General features: G+C 38.0%; 1 protein-coding gene across 1 annotated transcript in view; it reads right to left on the bottom strand.

Moving 5' to 3' along the window:
* DCDC1 (doublecortin domain containing 1) overlaps positions 1-14,005 on the bottom strand; it is a 423,366-nt gene that overhangs the window by 52,088 nt on the left and 357,273 nt on the right. Inside the window, exons 23-25 of the mRNA XM_046015856.1 lie at positions 9,947-10,128; positions 5,488-5,586; positions 1,153-1,252 (exon numbers count right to left, since the gene is read on the bottom strand). Of these exons, the coding sequence (XP_045871812.1) occupies positions 1,153-1,252; positions 5,488-5,586; positions 9,947-10,128 (381 nt within the window). The remainder of the gene's footprint in view (positions 1-1,152; positions 1,253-5,487; positions 5,587-9,946; positions 10,129-14,005) is intronic.

Below are 14,005 nucleotides of genomic sequence, written 5' to 3'. Positions count from 1 at the left end.
CATGGCCCCACAATGGTGCTTATACGCACCCCTGTATGACGACTTGGGAAAAACTTTCTCAAAAATTTCTTCTGTTCGAACAACAAGCTTCCTTTTTTCCTCTGGACACACATGTAACTGTTGATGTTTCTGTCTCTGCGTTGGCTGCCCAGAACAGTGACAGGTTTGTTTCGAGCAAATGCATGGAATCTTGTAACAGTCACTCCTGGCTCCATCTTATCTTCCTTTCACTCATACTCCCTTTGCCCTGGTGGCCCCATCTACTTATCCTTACATTAAATTTATCCTTCTGTAGCTTAGATTTAAATGCAATCTACCTTGAGTTCTTTCTGAAATAACATAGTGAATTAACACACCAGCAAAAGCAAAGAAAACAAAATTAAAAACCAACAAACTAAAACCTTGGCAGTGACAGTGTTAGAATTCAAAAGAGATCTCCCCAGGTTCCAAGAACACAGACTTTCCCCTCTGCCATGCTGCTTCTGTTATTAGTCATCAGTACTATGGTTTAAGACTCGCTCAAGGAGTCTTTACATTCAGGGCCTGAACTGCGTTCTGATACTGTGCTGTGAGCTCGGTTCTCTGTTCAAAGAATTTTAGGCATCGGTCAGGCAAGTATTCTTTTCCAGCTGATATCTCAAATTCCATAAATGGGAGAAAAGGCTGACTGCTTAAGTCCTTCTTCTCAGTCATCTCCAGCCATCCAGGTAGGCTGTGTTGAAAAACTAGATATAATTTTTTTCTGGAAGAGTGAAATTATCATTTAGTAAGAACACTAAACAACTACACTTTGAAAGCCTCAAAAAGAAGAGAGGATCTACCTTTTAGAGTAGGAGACAGAAATCACAAATGGTTAATAATCCAGTCTTATCTAGCTTCCACCCTCATTTCTAAAGTGGGGATCATGAGAGCATCCATCCCACAGGGTCGTCCTGATTCTTAAATGAGTTCATTCTTAGAAAGCCCTGAAAATCATGCCTGACAGTAGCTCTCAACAGTGAGCTGTTAGCATGCCTTTCTGAGGGCTGCTGAGTAAGGCTAACTCAGAGAAAATCAGGGGAGAAGCAGTTAGTGTTTGAAGTCCTGTATGTTAAAACATTTGTCTTTTAGTGGTATGTGTACTCATTTCCAGTTTCACATTCATGTTTTTACCAGTTCATCCCTTTGAAGGTCTTTTAAGGCAAAGATTTCTTTTCCTTTTTCATTGAACAATCTCCGAGCTGCAGAAGGTAAATTTAAAATTTCAGTGCACCTGTAGTAAGAGACACAAAAATTGAGCTTGTAAATAGAAGGCTTCCAGCAGAGAAGAGAGAAAATGTGAGAAATCAAGGGTCTGGACCATCAGTGCCCACTCCTGCTGCAGACCTGTGAGACCATCCAGAGGTAGGCCCTGGAGCCCATCAGACCCCTCTGGAGTCTCATCCCCCCCATCCAAGCTGTGGGACTTGGGCAAATTAACCTCTCAAAGCCTCCATTTCTTATCTTCCAGGGTTTTAGTGAGGATTAAAGGTTGATTTTGAAAAGTGCTTAGCGCAGTGCGAGGCGTGATCAACAAACAAGCAGGCATATCATTATTGAGTTTTTGTTCTTCAGTATGCTGCACACTTTCTAATTGCGTGCCTTTGTTCATGCTCTTCCTTCTACCTAAAACACTTTCTTTGGCTTTTTTTGTTGCAGTTCTATTCTCTCCCCAGAGTCATATCCATCACCAAGCAGCTTCTCATCCCCTCCACTAGAAGTGATCTCCACAGCCTTCTAACTCCCTTTCAAACAGTAACTTTTACCCTGGCGAACCAGTTAAGGTGATTTCCACACCCCAGGCCCCAAACAAGCATTTGGCCTGCCCTGTAGATATCAAAATGAATAATACTGTTTTCTTGTTCCCCGAGGGGCTCCCTCTCTTGTTAGGGGAGAGACAGGTCAACAACTGAAGTATAATATGCAGGCGTGGGTGGTGTCATAGGCACCCAGCCAAGGTGCTGTGAGAACACAGGCAAAACAAAACAACTGATTCTCCAGGGAACACTGATGGAAGGAAGTGGCATTTGGGTTGGGCCTTTTCAAATGAATAGGAGTTGATCAAGAAGGATTAGGACCTAGAGGTGTTTTTTTTGGCTGGATCTGAGTGTACCGACGAGAACAGGAGCCAGATGAAGCTGGAAAAGAAGACAGGAACTTAAGAAAAGTGGAAAGCACTTAAGACACCAGGCTAAGAAACAGGCCTCTATCCCATAAACAGCAGGAAGTCATTGAAGGTAGAAGAGTGGAGGTGTGGTTTTATCAGACCTAATGTTAGCTGTAGGACAGATGGAAGGTACACAGAAGTAGGAGAGGCTGGAAGTTACACAGCCAGTTCAGGAGAGCAGTAAGGAGGCCAAATTGCAGGGGAAGAGGAGGGATGGGAAAAGGAATGTGATGGGGCTGTTGAGAAGACTGTTGAGATGATCCCGCCTTTGGAACAAGGAAAATAAAGGATTCTTGCTAAATATATTTTACATTAGAATATACTGTCTATAGTAAGTGAATTAGAAGTGACTTTATGCTGATACGGAAGGCTAAACTATACGAAGACTGTTTCTCAATTTTATTTCCTTAGATGGGATAAAGCAATTGAGCAGATAAATAGGCTCTCCATTTCTCGAGAGGTCTTAGAAGGAAATAAGCCAATGAGACCTAAGTCTCTGCCTCTTGTGTCATAGCTCTGGAAGCTGGTGGACCACAGGAGTTCGTAGGGAGGGAATGGAAAGGAACTATAAGAAGACTGAGCCCCCAGCCACAAGATGTGCCTGATTCTCTTTCTTTGCTGTTCAAAGACCCAAACTGATTCTTTCTACTTTCCGAAAATGGATATCTTTGTGGGTCCAGGCAGTTATAGCATGACCTAAGAAGAGTTACCATTATCATATCTGCTCCTACTCACATTTTCCTGGAGAACATTTGGACTATGGGAATATCCTGTTTTAGGACAACGAGTGGGAGAATAGAAGGAATGGGTGGTTGGTAAATCTCCCTTCCTTTTTTGAAACGCTGGTTTTAATAGTGCTGATTTTAATTGGCCCATGTCGGTGGGTTAGAGAGGATTGGGATAAGCCTTTTCCTCTCTATTTAATTCCTCCAACTTGATCACATGCCAGTCAACATAAATGGAGAGAGAAGAAAAGAACTGGCCGTTAAGTGCCTGAGGAGGCATGTGGATATGGAGTCAGACTGCCTGGGTTCCAATTCTAGACCTCCTGTTCTGGTTGTGTAACTTGAAAAAGTCCCTTAACTTCTCTGAGCCTCATTTGCCCCATCAGTAAAAAGACATAGTAGCACTTATCTCACAGTGATATTTTATAGATTAAATGAGTGGATATCTGTAAAGTGCCTGGAACATAACCAGTCAGCAACACTTTATCAAAATGGATCAAGCACTATGAGAATTTCATAGCTACTCTCATTTAATTCTCATATCATTTCTTTTCTTTTCTTTTTTTTAAGATTTTATTTATTTATTTGACAGACAGAGATCACAAGTAGGCAGAGAGAGAGGAAGGGAAGCAGGCTCCCCGCTGAGGAGAGAATCCCATGCGGGGCTCAATCCCAGGACCCTGGGATCATGACCCAAGCCGAAGGCAGAGGCTTTAACCCACTGAGCCACCGAGGCACCCCGACTCTCTCTCACATCATTTCGGATGCCCATTTTACTGATGAGGAAGCCGAGCCTGGAGGTTAATTTCTTTGCCCAAGATTGCATACTAGTACGGAGGAGAGCTGAAATTCAAACCTAAATCTGAGTCCTTCACAGCACTGGAGGGTCCCCCCAAGAGGCCATCATCGTGGAATAATGAGATACCTGATCTACATAGCAAGGAGACTGAGGCTGAGGTGCTGAGCAAACGGTCCAGGATTTCTCCACCACGTGGAGGCAAAGTCCTATGAATAAGGTCCTCTGACTTGCACACCAGGAGTTAGGACTGGCAACCACTCCGATTTATAGAGAGTCCAGAAAAGTCCAATCTTATCTCTGTACTCTGTCAGGACTAGAGAGGAGGCAGAGTGGCAGGTGGAGCTGGTTCCTTGCGTGCTGTATTTCAATACAACCCAGGATTCTCTGGGAGAAAAGGGCAGGGGTGGAAGGGAGCAAGTCTGTCTCCCAGGTCTGCAGATCGCTACAGCTTCGTAAGAGTGGGGACTTCCTTCTCCCAATCATTAGCGAGAAGATCCATCTCAGGAGCCCCAGTACAGCCTTCCAGTTATTTTAAAATGGTGGCAAAATGTACCAAAGCTATGGATACATGCTTTCCTCTTTTCTTTATCTTCTTGCATTGTATCTTTGTCTTTTTAGGTCGCTCTCATTTTCTCTCTTCTCCATGTGGTCTTCCCTAACAGCTGCCCCTCACCAGGTTCCTCCTCCTTCCTGGTCATCTATCAAATGATCCCTTGATTATTTTCACTTCTGTACAATTAAATACTGCCTTCTGAGGCTTTCTGACAGTTTCACTAAGCACACTGTCTTCCCAACAATTTAGGAGTTTCCTAAGAGCAAGGGATGTCTTGCCCCCCTCCCTTTCAATCTCCAGTAGAATATCTGACACCAGTTGATGCACACGATATGAACGAAACAGATATTGAAAAGAATCAAATTCTTTTGTGCTTTCTTCTTGACTCTTCATCCAATCCTGTTTCACAAAGAGGAAAATGGAACTCAGAGAAGGGGAGCACTTTGCTGAAGTTTTCCAGTTAGTTAATGGCAAACCTGGGTTTAAAATCAATCCCCTTGACCGTTAATACAATGGTATTTTCCAATACTGCATGCTGCCTGCAACTTAAAATATCAACTAAAAGTTCCATATTTATTATTGAAAAATAGTGCTTATTGTACTACTAGATCTTCTTTTGGCTTTGGAGGTGGAAGAACCACCACCAAAAAAAGATCATCAAAACTGTCTGGAGTGAATTATTAAATTAAAATTAGCATAATTTCCTTATATTATGTAAGATTGCCCCCTCGTATTCAGTAAGACATATTTTGCCAAAACATTTATACCTGGTGGTCTACCTTTAAATGGTTATCAAATTCTATGGGAATAATTCTTGTTTTGGTAGGAAAATATTGATCAAAAGAAAATTACAACATATTTCACAAATATGATGTGGGTTGACGACATTTAAAAATTGGTTTAAAGTAGATAAATACTGATTTCAATTCAAACAAATGTAAACCCAAAAAAAGTGCTGTACAATTGTGAATTTTTTTTTAAATGGGAATAATTTATATTTACAGAGTTGGTATTTCAGAAGCTAGGGAAACAAAAATTTATTAATTAGCACTGGTATCATAAATTCACACAGCTTACATAGTTCACAGATTAAAAACTCCAAAATCATTGTATTAACAATATTTTTCTTATGCAGATACATATGTATTTTGTATTATGTGTTATACATAATTATTCAGGCACTAGAATGGAAAATATCTTTGCATTTAAGATACTAAGTATTTACCTCTCCAAAAGTTGGTGAAATTCAGTCTGGGTTGTTTCTGTTTCAAAATACTTAGTAATGTGGTTTTTCACGTTCTTTTCCCTTTTAACGTCAACATTTCTGAAACAAATGGTCCGAGATTTGACTGATATGTCAGTATATGTTATCAATTAGCTTTTATTTTTAAATATGTGAAAGAATCACGAGGTTTTAACTTATTGTTATTTGTCATAAAATAAAATGTCTCCTTTAAAAAAAAAAAAGAGGATTTCAGGGGTGTCTGGGTGGCTCAGTCTGTTAACTGTCTGACTCTTGATTTTGGCTGAGGTGGTGATGTCAGGGTCCTGAGAACCCTGGTAAGTCTCCACATCAATGCAGAGTCTGCTTGGGATTCTCTTTCTCTTTCTCCTTTTCCCTCTGCCCCTCTGCCCACTCTCTTCTCTCTCTCTAAAAATAAATGAATAAATAAAATATTAAAAAATAAAAATTTTAAAAAGGACTTCAAAAACTATTGCAATTAAATTATTACATTTATAAACATTTATACTATGAACAATTTATATAAGAAAATGAATTTTCAGTATTTTAATCCTCTTTGAAAAATGGTGAAATTCTGAAGTGTGAATTTATCCGTTTTAAAGAAATTGCAGAGATTACATTCATTTTGGCTGTGTTTTTTTATTTATTTTTAAGATTTTATTTATTTATTTGACAGACAGAGATCACAAGTAGGCAGAGAGGCAGGCAGAGAGAGAGGAGGAAGCAGGCTCCCTGCTGAGCAGAGAACCTGATGCGGGGCTCGATCCCAGAAACCTGGGATCATGACCTGAGCCAAAGGCAGGGGCTTTAACCCAGGCGCCCCCAGGCGCCCCTGGCTGTGTTTTTTTATATATTGTTCATATTCATATGTTTATTCACATGTTATTTAGGTTATTAATCCAAACCTAAAAATTTTTAAACAGTAAAGTGATTAATAATGGTCATAGAGGGGTTCTTGGGTGGCTAGTCATTAAGCATCCGCCTTGACCTCAGGTCACGATCCCAGAGTCCTGGGATCAAGCCCCACATCAGGCTCCCTGCTCAGCGGGAAGCCTGCTTCTCCCTCTCCAACTCCCCCTGCTTGTGTTCCCTCTCTTGTTGTCTCTCTCTGTCAAATAAATAAATAAAATCTTAAAAAAAATAGTCATACAAATCATAAGAGACCCAATCTCACAAGGTTGAGGGTTGCCAGAGGAGGAGGGTAGGGAGAGGGTGGTTGGGTTATAGACATTGGTGAATGCTGTGAAGTGTGTAAACTTGGTGATTCACAGACCTGTACCCCTGGGGCTAATAATACATTGTATGTTAATAAGAAAATTAAAAAAAAAATAATGATCATAGAAAAAATGCTTAATTGGAATATGTATCTGCTCAAATTTTCAAGTTAGAAAATTATCTGGTATCTTTTTAGAATCTCTGTATTTTATTGAATGAAAAAAGTGGTCAAATATAGTTATTCACTCAAAAGTGGTAATCAAGCATAGTTAATCATAAATAAATAAACATATAAGTGAATAAATGAATAAATTCAATAAGCATTAATTTGGGGCCTATTGTAGTCCCTATATCTTGTAGTAAATAAAATGACTTAGTGCTTGATTAACGAGGACACAGATTGTGTCTGTTTCCATGACCAGACCATAGCAGAAAGCACATATATGGATGAATAACACATCACCCCTGTTCTGTCTCATGGGCAGAAACATAAACAGATAATCACAACACAGAGTGGTAGGAGTTATGCTGGTGAAAAACCCACATGATCAGAGCAATGGGAAACACAGAAGCTACAGCTGATTCAGGGGTGAGTAGGAAGTGTCAACATGAAGAAATGAAGTACAAACTCATTCTCAGAACCTCTATTATTTTAAGGCAGATGGAAGGTATTGATGAGTGGCAGGGGTTTAGGAGTGGAAATTGGAGAGAGTGTTGATAAGAGATAGAACTAGAAAAATAAGCAGGAACAGTTCACAAAGGGCCTTAAAAGCTATATTTAGGTGCTTAAGAGAGTCCAGGGATCATAACTTAGTAATAACTTACTAATTAAAATTATGTGAAATATAAACTTTATCACATAGCTACATATTGAGGCTTTCCTCTTACAATTCCTTAAAATGTCACTTATAAAATTCTCCTTGTTTAACTTGCTATTCTGAGAGATGAAATTCACCTGGAAATCACAATGGTTTTAATTTATTTGAATTTGACAGCCGCTGTTCAAGACTAACTGATAAGATCTTGTTACTCACTAAGAGTAATGATCGGCTAAATCACAAACAAATGATGTCTGATCTCCCTTTGGCTTTGTAGATAGAGGAATCAGCAACAACAAATTTCCCTTAAAACTGTCTAGAATGAATCATTATGTAACTAAAGGACAGCATGCCACCAGGGTAAGATTTGGTTAAAATGGATCTGTACTTCATCATTCTAGCTTGATTTTGCTTGTAAAGACACGAAATAGTCCAGCTATCTTTCTTCTTACAAACAGGTTTCAAGTTAATACAAGTAATGTACCCCTTCCTGTCATTAGCATTTATTTCTTCTGAAAGAGAAAATATTTAGCTTGGATATATGAAAAGTAGCACAGCAGGACTTCTACACTGCACAACTCTGGGATGCTGTTTGTATAGAACACAATGTGAAAAGTGTCCTCTGGAACTGGGAAATGCAGCTGCCCTGTAATGTTAGCCAAAACTCTTCCCATTTGAACCTTCTGTTAACCAGTATTTACATACAGCTCTGGGGCAAACAATGCTATTGATTCTGTAGAAAATTTTCTTAAATGACCAAGAAAAATTAATGTATATTTAGAAGAATTTAATGTCACGTATATGCCAGTGTACTTTAATTTGGGGGGAATAATTAATTCATGTAGTGAACAAAGTGAATACTTGATTAATTAGGGCAAACCATTCCATGATCAGAGGGTTTCACATACTTTCTGCTGGAACTGTTGTCCAAATTAACAAATCTCTCAAATTATGTTTGGGTTACCTGACTGAACTATACATTTTAAAACATTAATGGGAAAAGATAAAATATGTATATAATTTTGAGCCCCCGTGAAAGATATAGTGTGAAAAAATAAATGGAGGAAGAGACAAAAATTATTTATTAACTTTAGATGTTAAAAAGTCACATATGCTACTTTAAGGGCATTACCCTCACATTTTACATCTAGCAGAATGAGCTAATTATGAAATGTATGCGTCAAAGATTTCAATTTCAGGCTTGACTTTACTTTGAAGATTAATATTTTACTTTATCATCTTTACAGGCAGTTCAGTGGACAGCCGATCTGAATGTTACTCATTGTTCAGCGATGTATGAAGTATATTTAATCAATGTGAAGAAAGTAATATTAAATGATTATCAGCAGCCTCAAATATTCTAAACATCTCAAAAGAAAGGTCAGGAGGTAACATCACTGCTAATAATATGAGAAGCAATGTATTTAACTCATTCTTTACATTACAGCTTTGCACTGGTCTGTGATTTCTTTTGTCATAAATTGTAATGAAAATACAGCAAGTGATTTTTTTTCAATGTTGGAGAAATACTGGCTGCATGGGAAGATTTTATTCCAATCTTATAACATAAGCTAAAGTGCAGATTGATGTTTTTCTAGAATGATAAGCTTTTAAAATGTTATTCCAAGGCAGAGATATAAATTAACATGAAGTTATATTTTGAGACTATATTCACTTGTTAAATATCCCAAAGATCTGAATGTAAATAATAATTTTGAAACACATTAATAAAACTTAAGCAAAAATTCTAATTCAAAATAGACATTGATCCCAGAACTTTTTTTTATCAGAATTACCCATTTCTAACTCATTATTTTCTCCTGTGCTTAGCTTCAACCAGAAGAGTTAAAATTAAGTTCTGGACAAGTTTTAATTAAATCTCAGTTTGTATTTTTATCTCCAAATATCAACATGGGAGTCCTTTTTTTAATTAATTAATTTGTATATTTATTTATTTTAAAGATTGATTTATTTATTTAAGAAAGAGAGTGAGTGGAGGGAGGGACAAAGGGAAAGGAAGAGAGAGAAAGAATCTCAAGCAGATTCCCCACTGAGCATGGATACTGAGGCAGTGCTTGATCCCAGGACCCTACATCCCTAAGATCATAACTTCCACCAAAATTAAGAGTTGCTTAACCAATGGAGCCACCCAGGCACCTTGGGATCCCCCATTTTTTTTTTAAGATTTTATTTATTTATTTGACAGACAGAGATTACAAGTAGGCAGAGAGGCAGGCAGAGAGAGAGAGGAGGAAGCAGGCTCCCCGCTGAGCAGAGAGCCCAATGTGGGGCTCAATCTTGGGATCCCTTTTTAAAAATAAACACAGAATTCTCCCAGAAACACATCCATAAAGAAGACAAAAATTTGTAGAAATTAGAAATGAGAAGTATGAGCAAACTGTTCTTACTGTATTTTCCGCCCAGGTGAGATGTCTGGACCAATTATAACAAAGGCTCTGTTTTTATTCTTTTCTCCATTCCGCAGAACTCTGAGCCTCAGCGGGACACACAGCTCTGGGGTCTTACAGATAGATTTCTTCATGGGAGGACTGTTTGGAATAAGCAGTCCTTCTATTGGCCAATCAAACTCCTTCAGAAAGAAATGACAAGAATATGATGATAAGTAAGAACAGTCATTTCTAGATATAAAAAAAAACTAAACACAGAACTTACACCTTTAATTTTTCATTCATGCATCAGAAAATGTATTGGGGATCATCTAAGATGTTCCGGACAATTCTAATTGATGTCTCATTTAATTAAAAAGGAACAATTTTAAGATTAGTAGTTTTTTAAATGTGTGTAAAACCTGTGTTGTGTCACAGCATAGAAGACTTAGTTCCTCTCAGAGAATCAACATTCTAAAAGGATAAAACTGAATTAGCTTGGGATATTTTTGCTTGTGTGTGAAGTATCTCTAATCAATGTGAAGAATGTATGAACAGTGGTTTTATCACAGCCTGATGTGGTATCATCTTAAACTAGATCTATTTGGTAAAGAAGAATACATTTGAGGAACTCTCCAAAAACCAAAATGAGATGACAAAAGAACTTAGAACAATCTCCTATGTTTTAGTTGCAGAACTCACTTACTGGGTATCTTTCTTTCATTTATTTATTTATGCATTTTCTAAATATCGATTGATGGTTTACTATATTCCAGGCACAGTGGTAGACACTGGAAATAAAACTGAACTAGACAGAATACTCTTCCACAAGGAATTTCCAGCAGATCTTCAGAAATTTACTGAGAAATAAACTGGCAATTACAAGAGTATAAACACAATAGCAACAGAGTACTGGGTGTGACGTGACGACAGAGGAGGAGAACCTTAGGCATGTCGTGTAATGAAAATAGACTCAAAATAGATGAAGGACCTCAATGTGAGAAAGGAATCCATCAAAATCCTTGAGGAGAACACAGACAGCAACCTCTTTGACCTCAGCTGCAGCAACTTCTTCCTAGGAACATCTCCAAAGGCAAGGGAAGCAAGGGCAAAAATGAACTATTGGGACTTTATCAAGATCAAAAGCTCTTGTACAGCAAAGGAAACAGTTAACAAAACCAAAAGACAACTCACAGAATGGGAGAAGATATTTGCAAACGACATATCAGATAAAGGACTAGTATCCAGGGGCGCCTGGGTGGCTCAGTGGGTTAAAGCCTCTGCCTTCGGCTCAGGTCATGATCCCAGGGTCCTGGGATTGAGCCCCACATCAGGCTCTCTGCTCCACAGGGAGCCTGCTTCCTCCTCTCTCTCTCTGCCTAGTTGTGATTTCTCTCTGTCAAATAAATAAAATATTAAAAAAAAAAGACTAGTATCCAAAATCTATAAAGAACCTATCAAACTCAACACCCAAAGAACAAACAATCCAATCAAGAAATGGGCAGAGGACATGAACAGACGTTTCTGCAAAGAAGACATCCAGATGGCCAACAGACACATGAAAAAATGCTCCACATCACTCGGCATCAGGGAATACAAATCAAAATCACAATAATATACCACCTCAAACTAGTCAGAATGGCTAAAATTAACAAGTTAGGAAATGACAGATGCTGGCGAGGATGTGGAGAAAGAAGAACCCTCCTACACTGTTGGTGGGAATGCAAGTTAGTGAAACCACTCTGTAAAACAGCATGGAGGTTCCTCAAAAAGTTGAAAATAGAGCTACCCTACAACCCAGCAATCGCACTACTGGGTATTTAGCCTAAAGATACAAATGTAGTGATCTGAAGGAGCACGTGCACCTGAATGTTTATAGCAGCAATGTCCACAATAGCCAAACTACGAAAGAACCTAGATGTCCATCAACAGATGAATGGATAATGAAGATGTGGTATATATATACAATGGAATACTATGCATCCATCATAAGAAATGAAATCTTGCCATTTGCGACGACATGGATGGAACTAGAGGGTATTATGCTTAGCGAAATAAGTCAATTAGAGAAAAACAATTATCTTATGATCTCCCTAATATGAGGAAGTTGAGATGCAACGTGGGGGTGTTTGGGGTGTAGGAAAAGAATAAATGAAACAAGATGGGATCGGGAGGAAGACAAACCATAAGAGACTCTTAATCTCACAAAACAAACTGAGGGTTGCCGGCGGGGAGGGGAGTAGGGAGAAGGGTGGGGGGTTATAGATAATGGGGAGGGTATGTGCTATGGTGAGTGCTGTGAAGTGTGTAAACCTGGGGATTCACAGACCTGTATCCCTGGGGCTAATAATACATTATATGTTTATAAAAAAAAGAAAAAAACTATTAAAAAAAGAAAAAAAAAGGAAAGTGCCTAGAATAAATGGTGTTTGGCCTATTTAATTGGACGAGCATCCAAAAAATGCTAGATAATATTTTTGTTATTGAATGGACATGAAAGCCACACATTTCATTTGCTAGAGTTAAATCACAGTTTGAGTTCTGAGGGTTCCGGGGGGGGGGGGGCGCGGAGGGAGGTAGGGAGAGGGTGGTGGGGTTATGGACATTGGGGAAGGTATGTGCTATGGTGAGTGCTGTGAAGTGTGTAAACCTGGTGATTCACAGACCTATACCCCGGGGACTAATAATACATTACATGTTAATAAAAAAATAAAAAATTAAAAAAAAAAAAAAAGAAAGAAATGCCGTGTAGTGGAGCTGAAGCCTCCGTAGGAGTTAGGGCAGTAAAGGAAGCATAAAAGGACAGGGCAGAGTTATGTACAAAACTTAAGGATTAACAGAACACGATATCTGGGTGATAAAGAGAGGGAAGGATTGATTGTTCCCAGGTTTGTAGTTTGAGCAACTGCGTGGATGGTATGGCCAGTCACAAAACTAAATATTTATGGAAGAAGTGTAAATGAGGGAACAGATGATCAGAGATGATGTTGTTAGCCAAGGTCTCAATTGTTTCATTTTTTTCTATCTGCAAAACAATTGTCCTGGAAGCAGTTAACTCCCCACTGCAATGACCACTCTATAAAATACCACAATTCCATATAAGTGTACATGTTTCTATGTACTCTATTCTCTTCAATTGTTGATTTCCCTACCCTGCACAGTACCATGCTGCCTTGATTATAATACATTTATATCTAATAAAGTTTGATATCTGATAGGGCAACTACCTCAGCTTGTTATTCTTCTTTGGAAAATGGCTCTTATTAGCCCTTTGATATTTCATATACATTTATAATTCAGCTTGCTTAGTTTTCTAACAGTCTGTGTGGGATATAAATGTTCTGCAGAGCTTCCTATCAATCCTATTTTGTTAAGATTTTTTTCTTGAATGTCCACTGAATCACGTAAGGCTCTATTTTCTGCATTTATTGAGATGTGCTCGTATGATTATTTATCCTTTCACTGGTTATGTGTTAATGACATTGATTGATTTTTTTGAGATGTTAAACTAATATGCATTCCTGGACCAATCCAAATTGGTCACAATGTATTATCTTTTTTTATAGATTGCTGAATTCAATTTGTTACTATTTTCTTTAGGATTTTTACATGTGTGTTCATAAATGAAATTAACATGCTATTTCTTATATGCACCTTGTCAAGGTTTAGTATTAAGTTTATACCAGCCTCATGAAATGAGTTAGACACTGTTGCTTTTTTTTGTATTCTGAAATACTTGCTTGGTAGAATTTGCCAATAAAACTATTTGATATTGGTGTTCTCTTTGTGGGGGAGATTTTAACTACTGATTCTGTTTCTTCTACAATTATGGGATTCATTACAGAAGATTCATTCCATAATGAATCTTCTTGATTCCATCCTAAGTTACTTAAGTGTGTGAACTTGACCATTCTATTTATCTAAATTATAATATTTATTAGCACAAAGTTACTAATCCTTATTATCTTCTTAATCTCTCTGTATCTGTATCTTTACCTTTCCTTTATTTTTAGTATTATTTTCCTTTACCATTTCTTTCTTAGTGTAGCCAGATATATCCATTTTATTAATGTTTTCAAA

This window comes from Meles meles, chromosome 8 (genome assembly GCF_922984935.1).
Source record: "Meles meles chromosome 8, mMelMel3.1 paternal haplotype, whole genome shotgun sequence".
NCBI classification, from domain to species: domain Eukaryota; kingdom Metazoa; phylum Chordata; class Mammalia; order Carnivora; family Mustelidae; genus Meles; species Meles meles.
The sequence above is the reverse complement of the archived record's forward strand: the minus strand, read 5'-3'. Positions and strand labels throughout refer to the sequence as shown.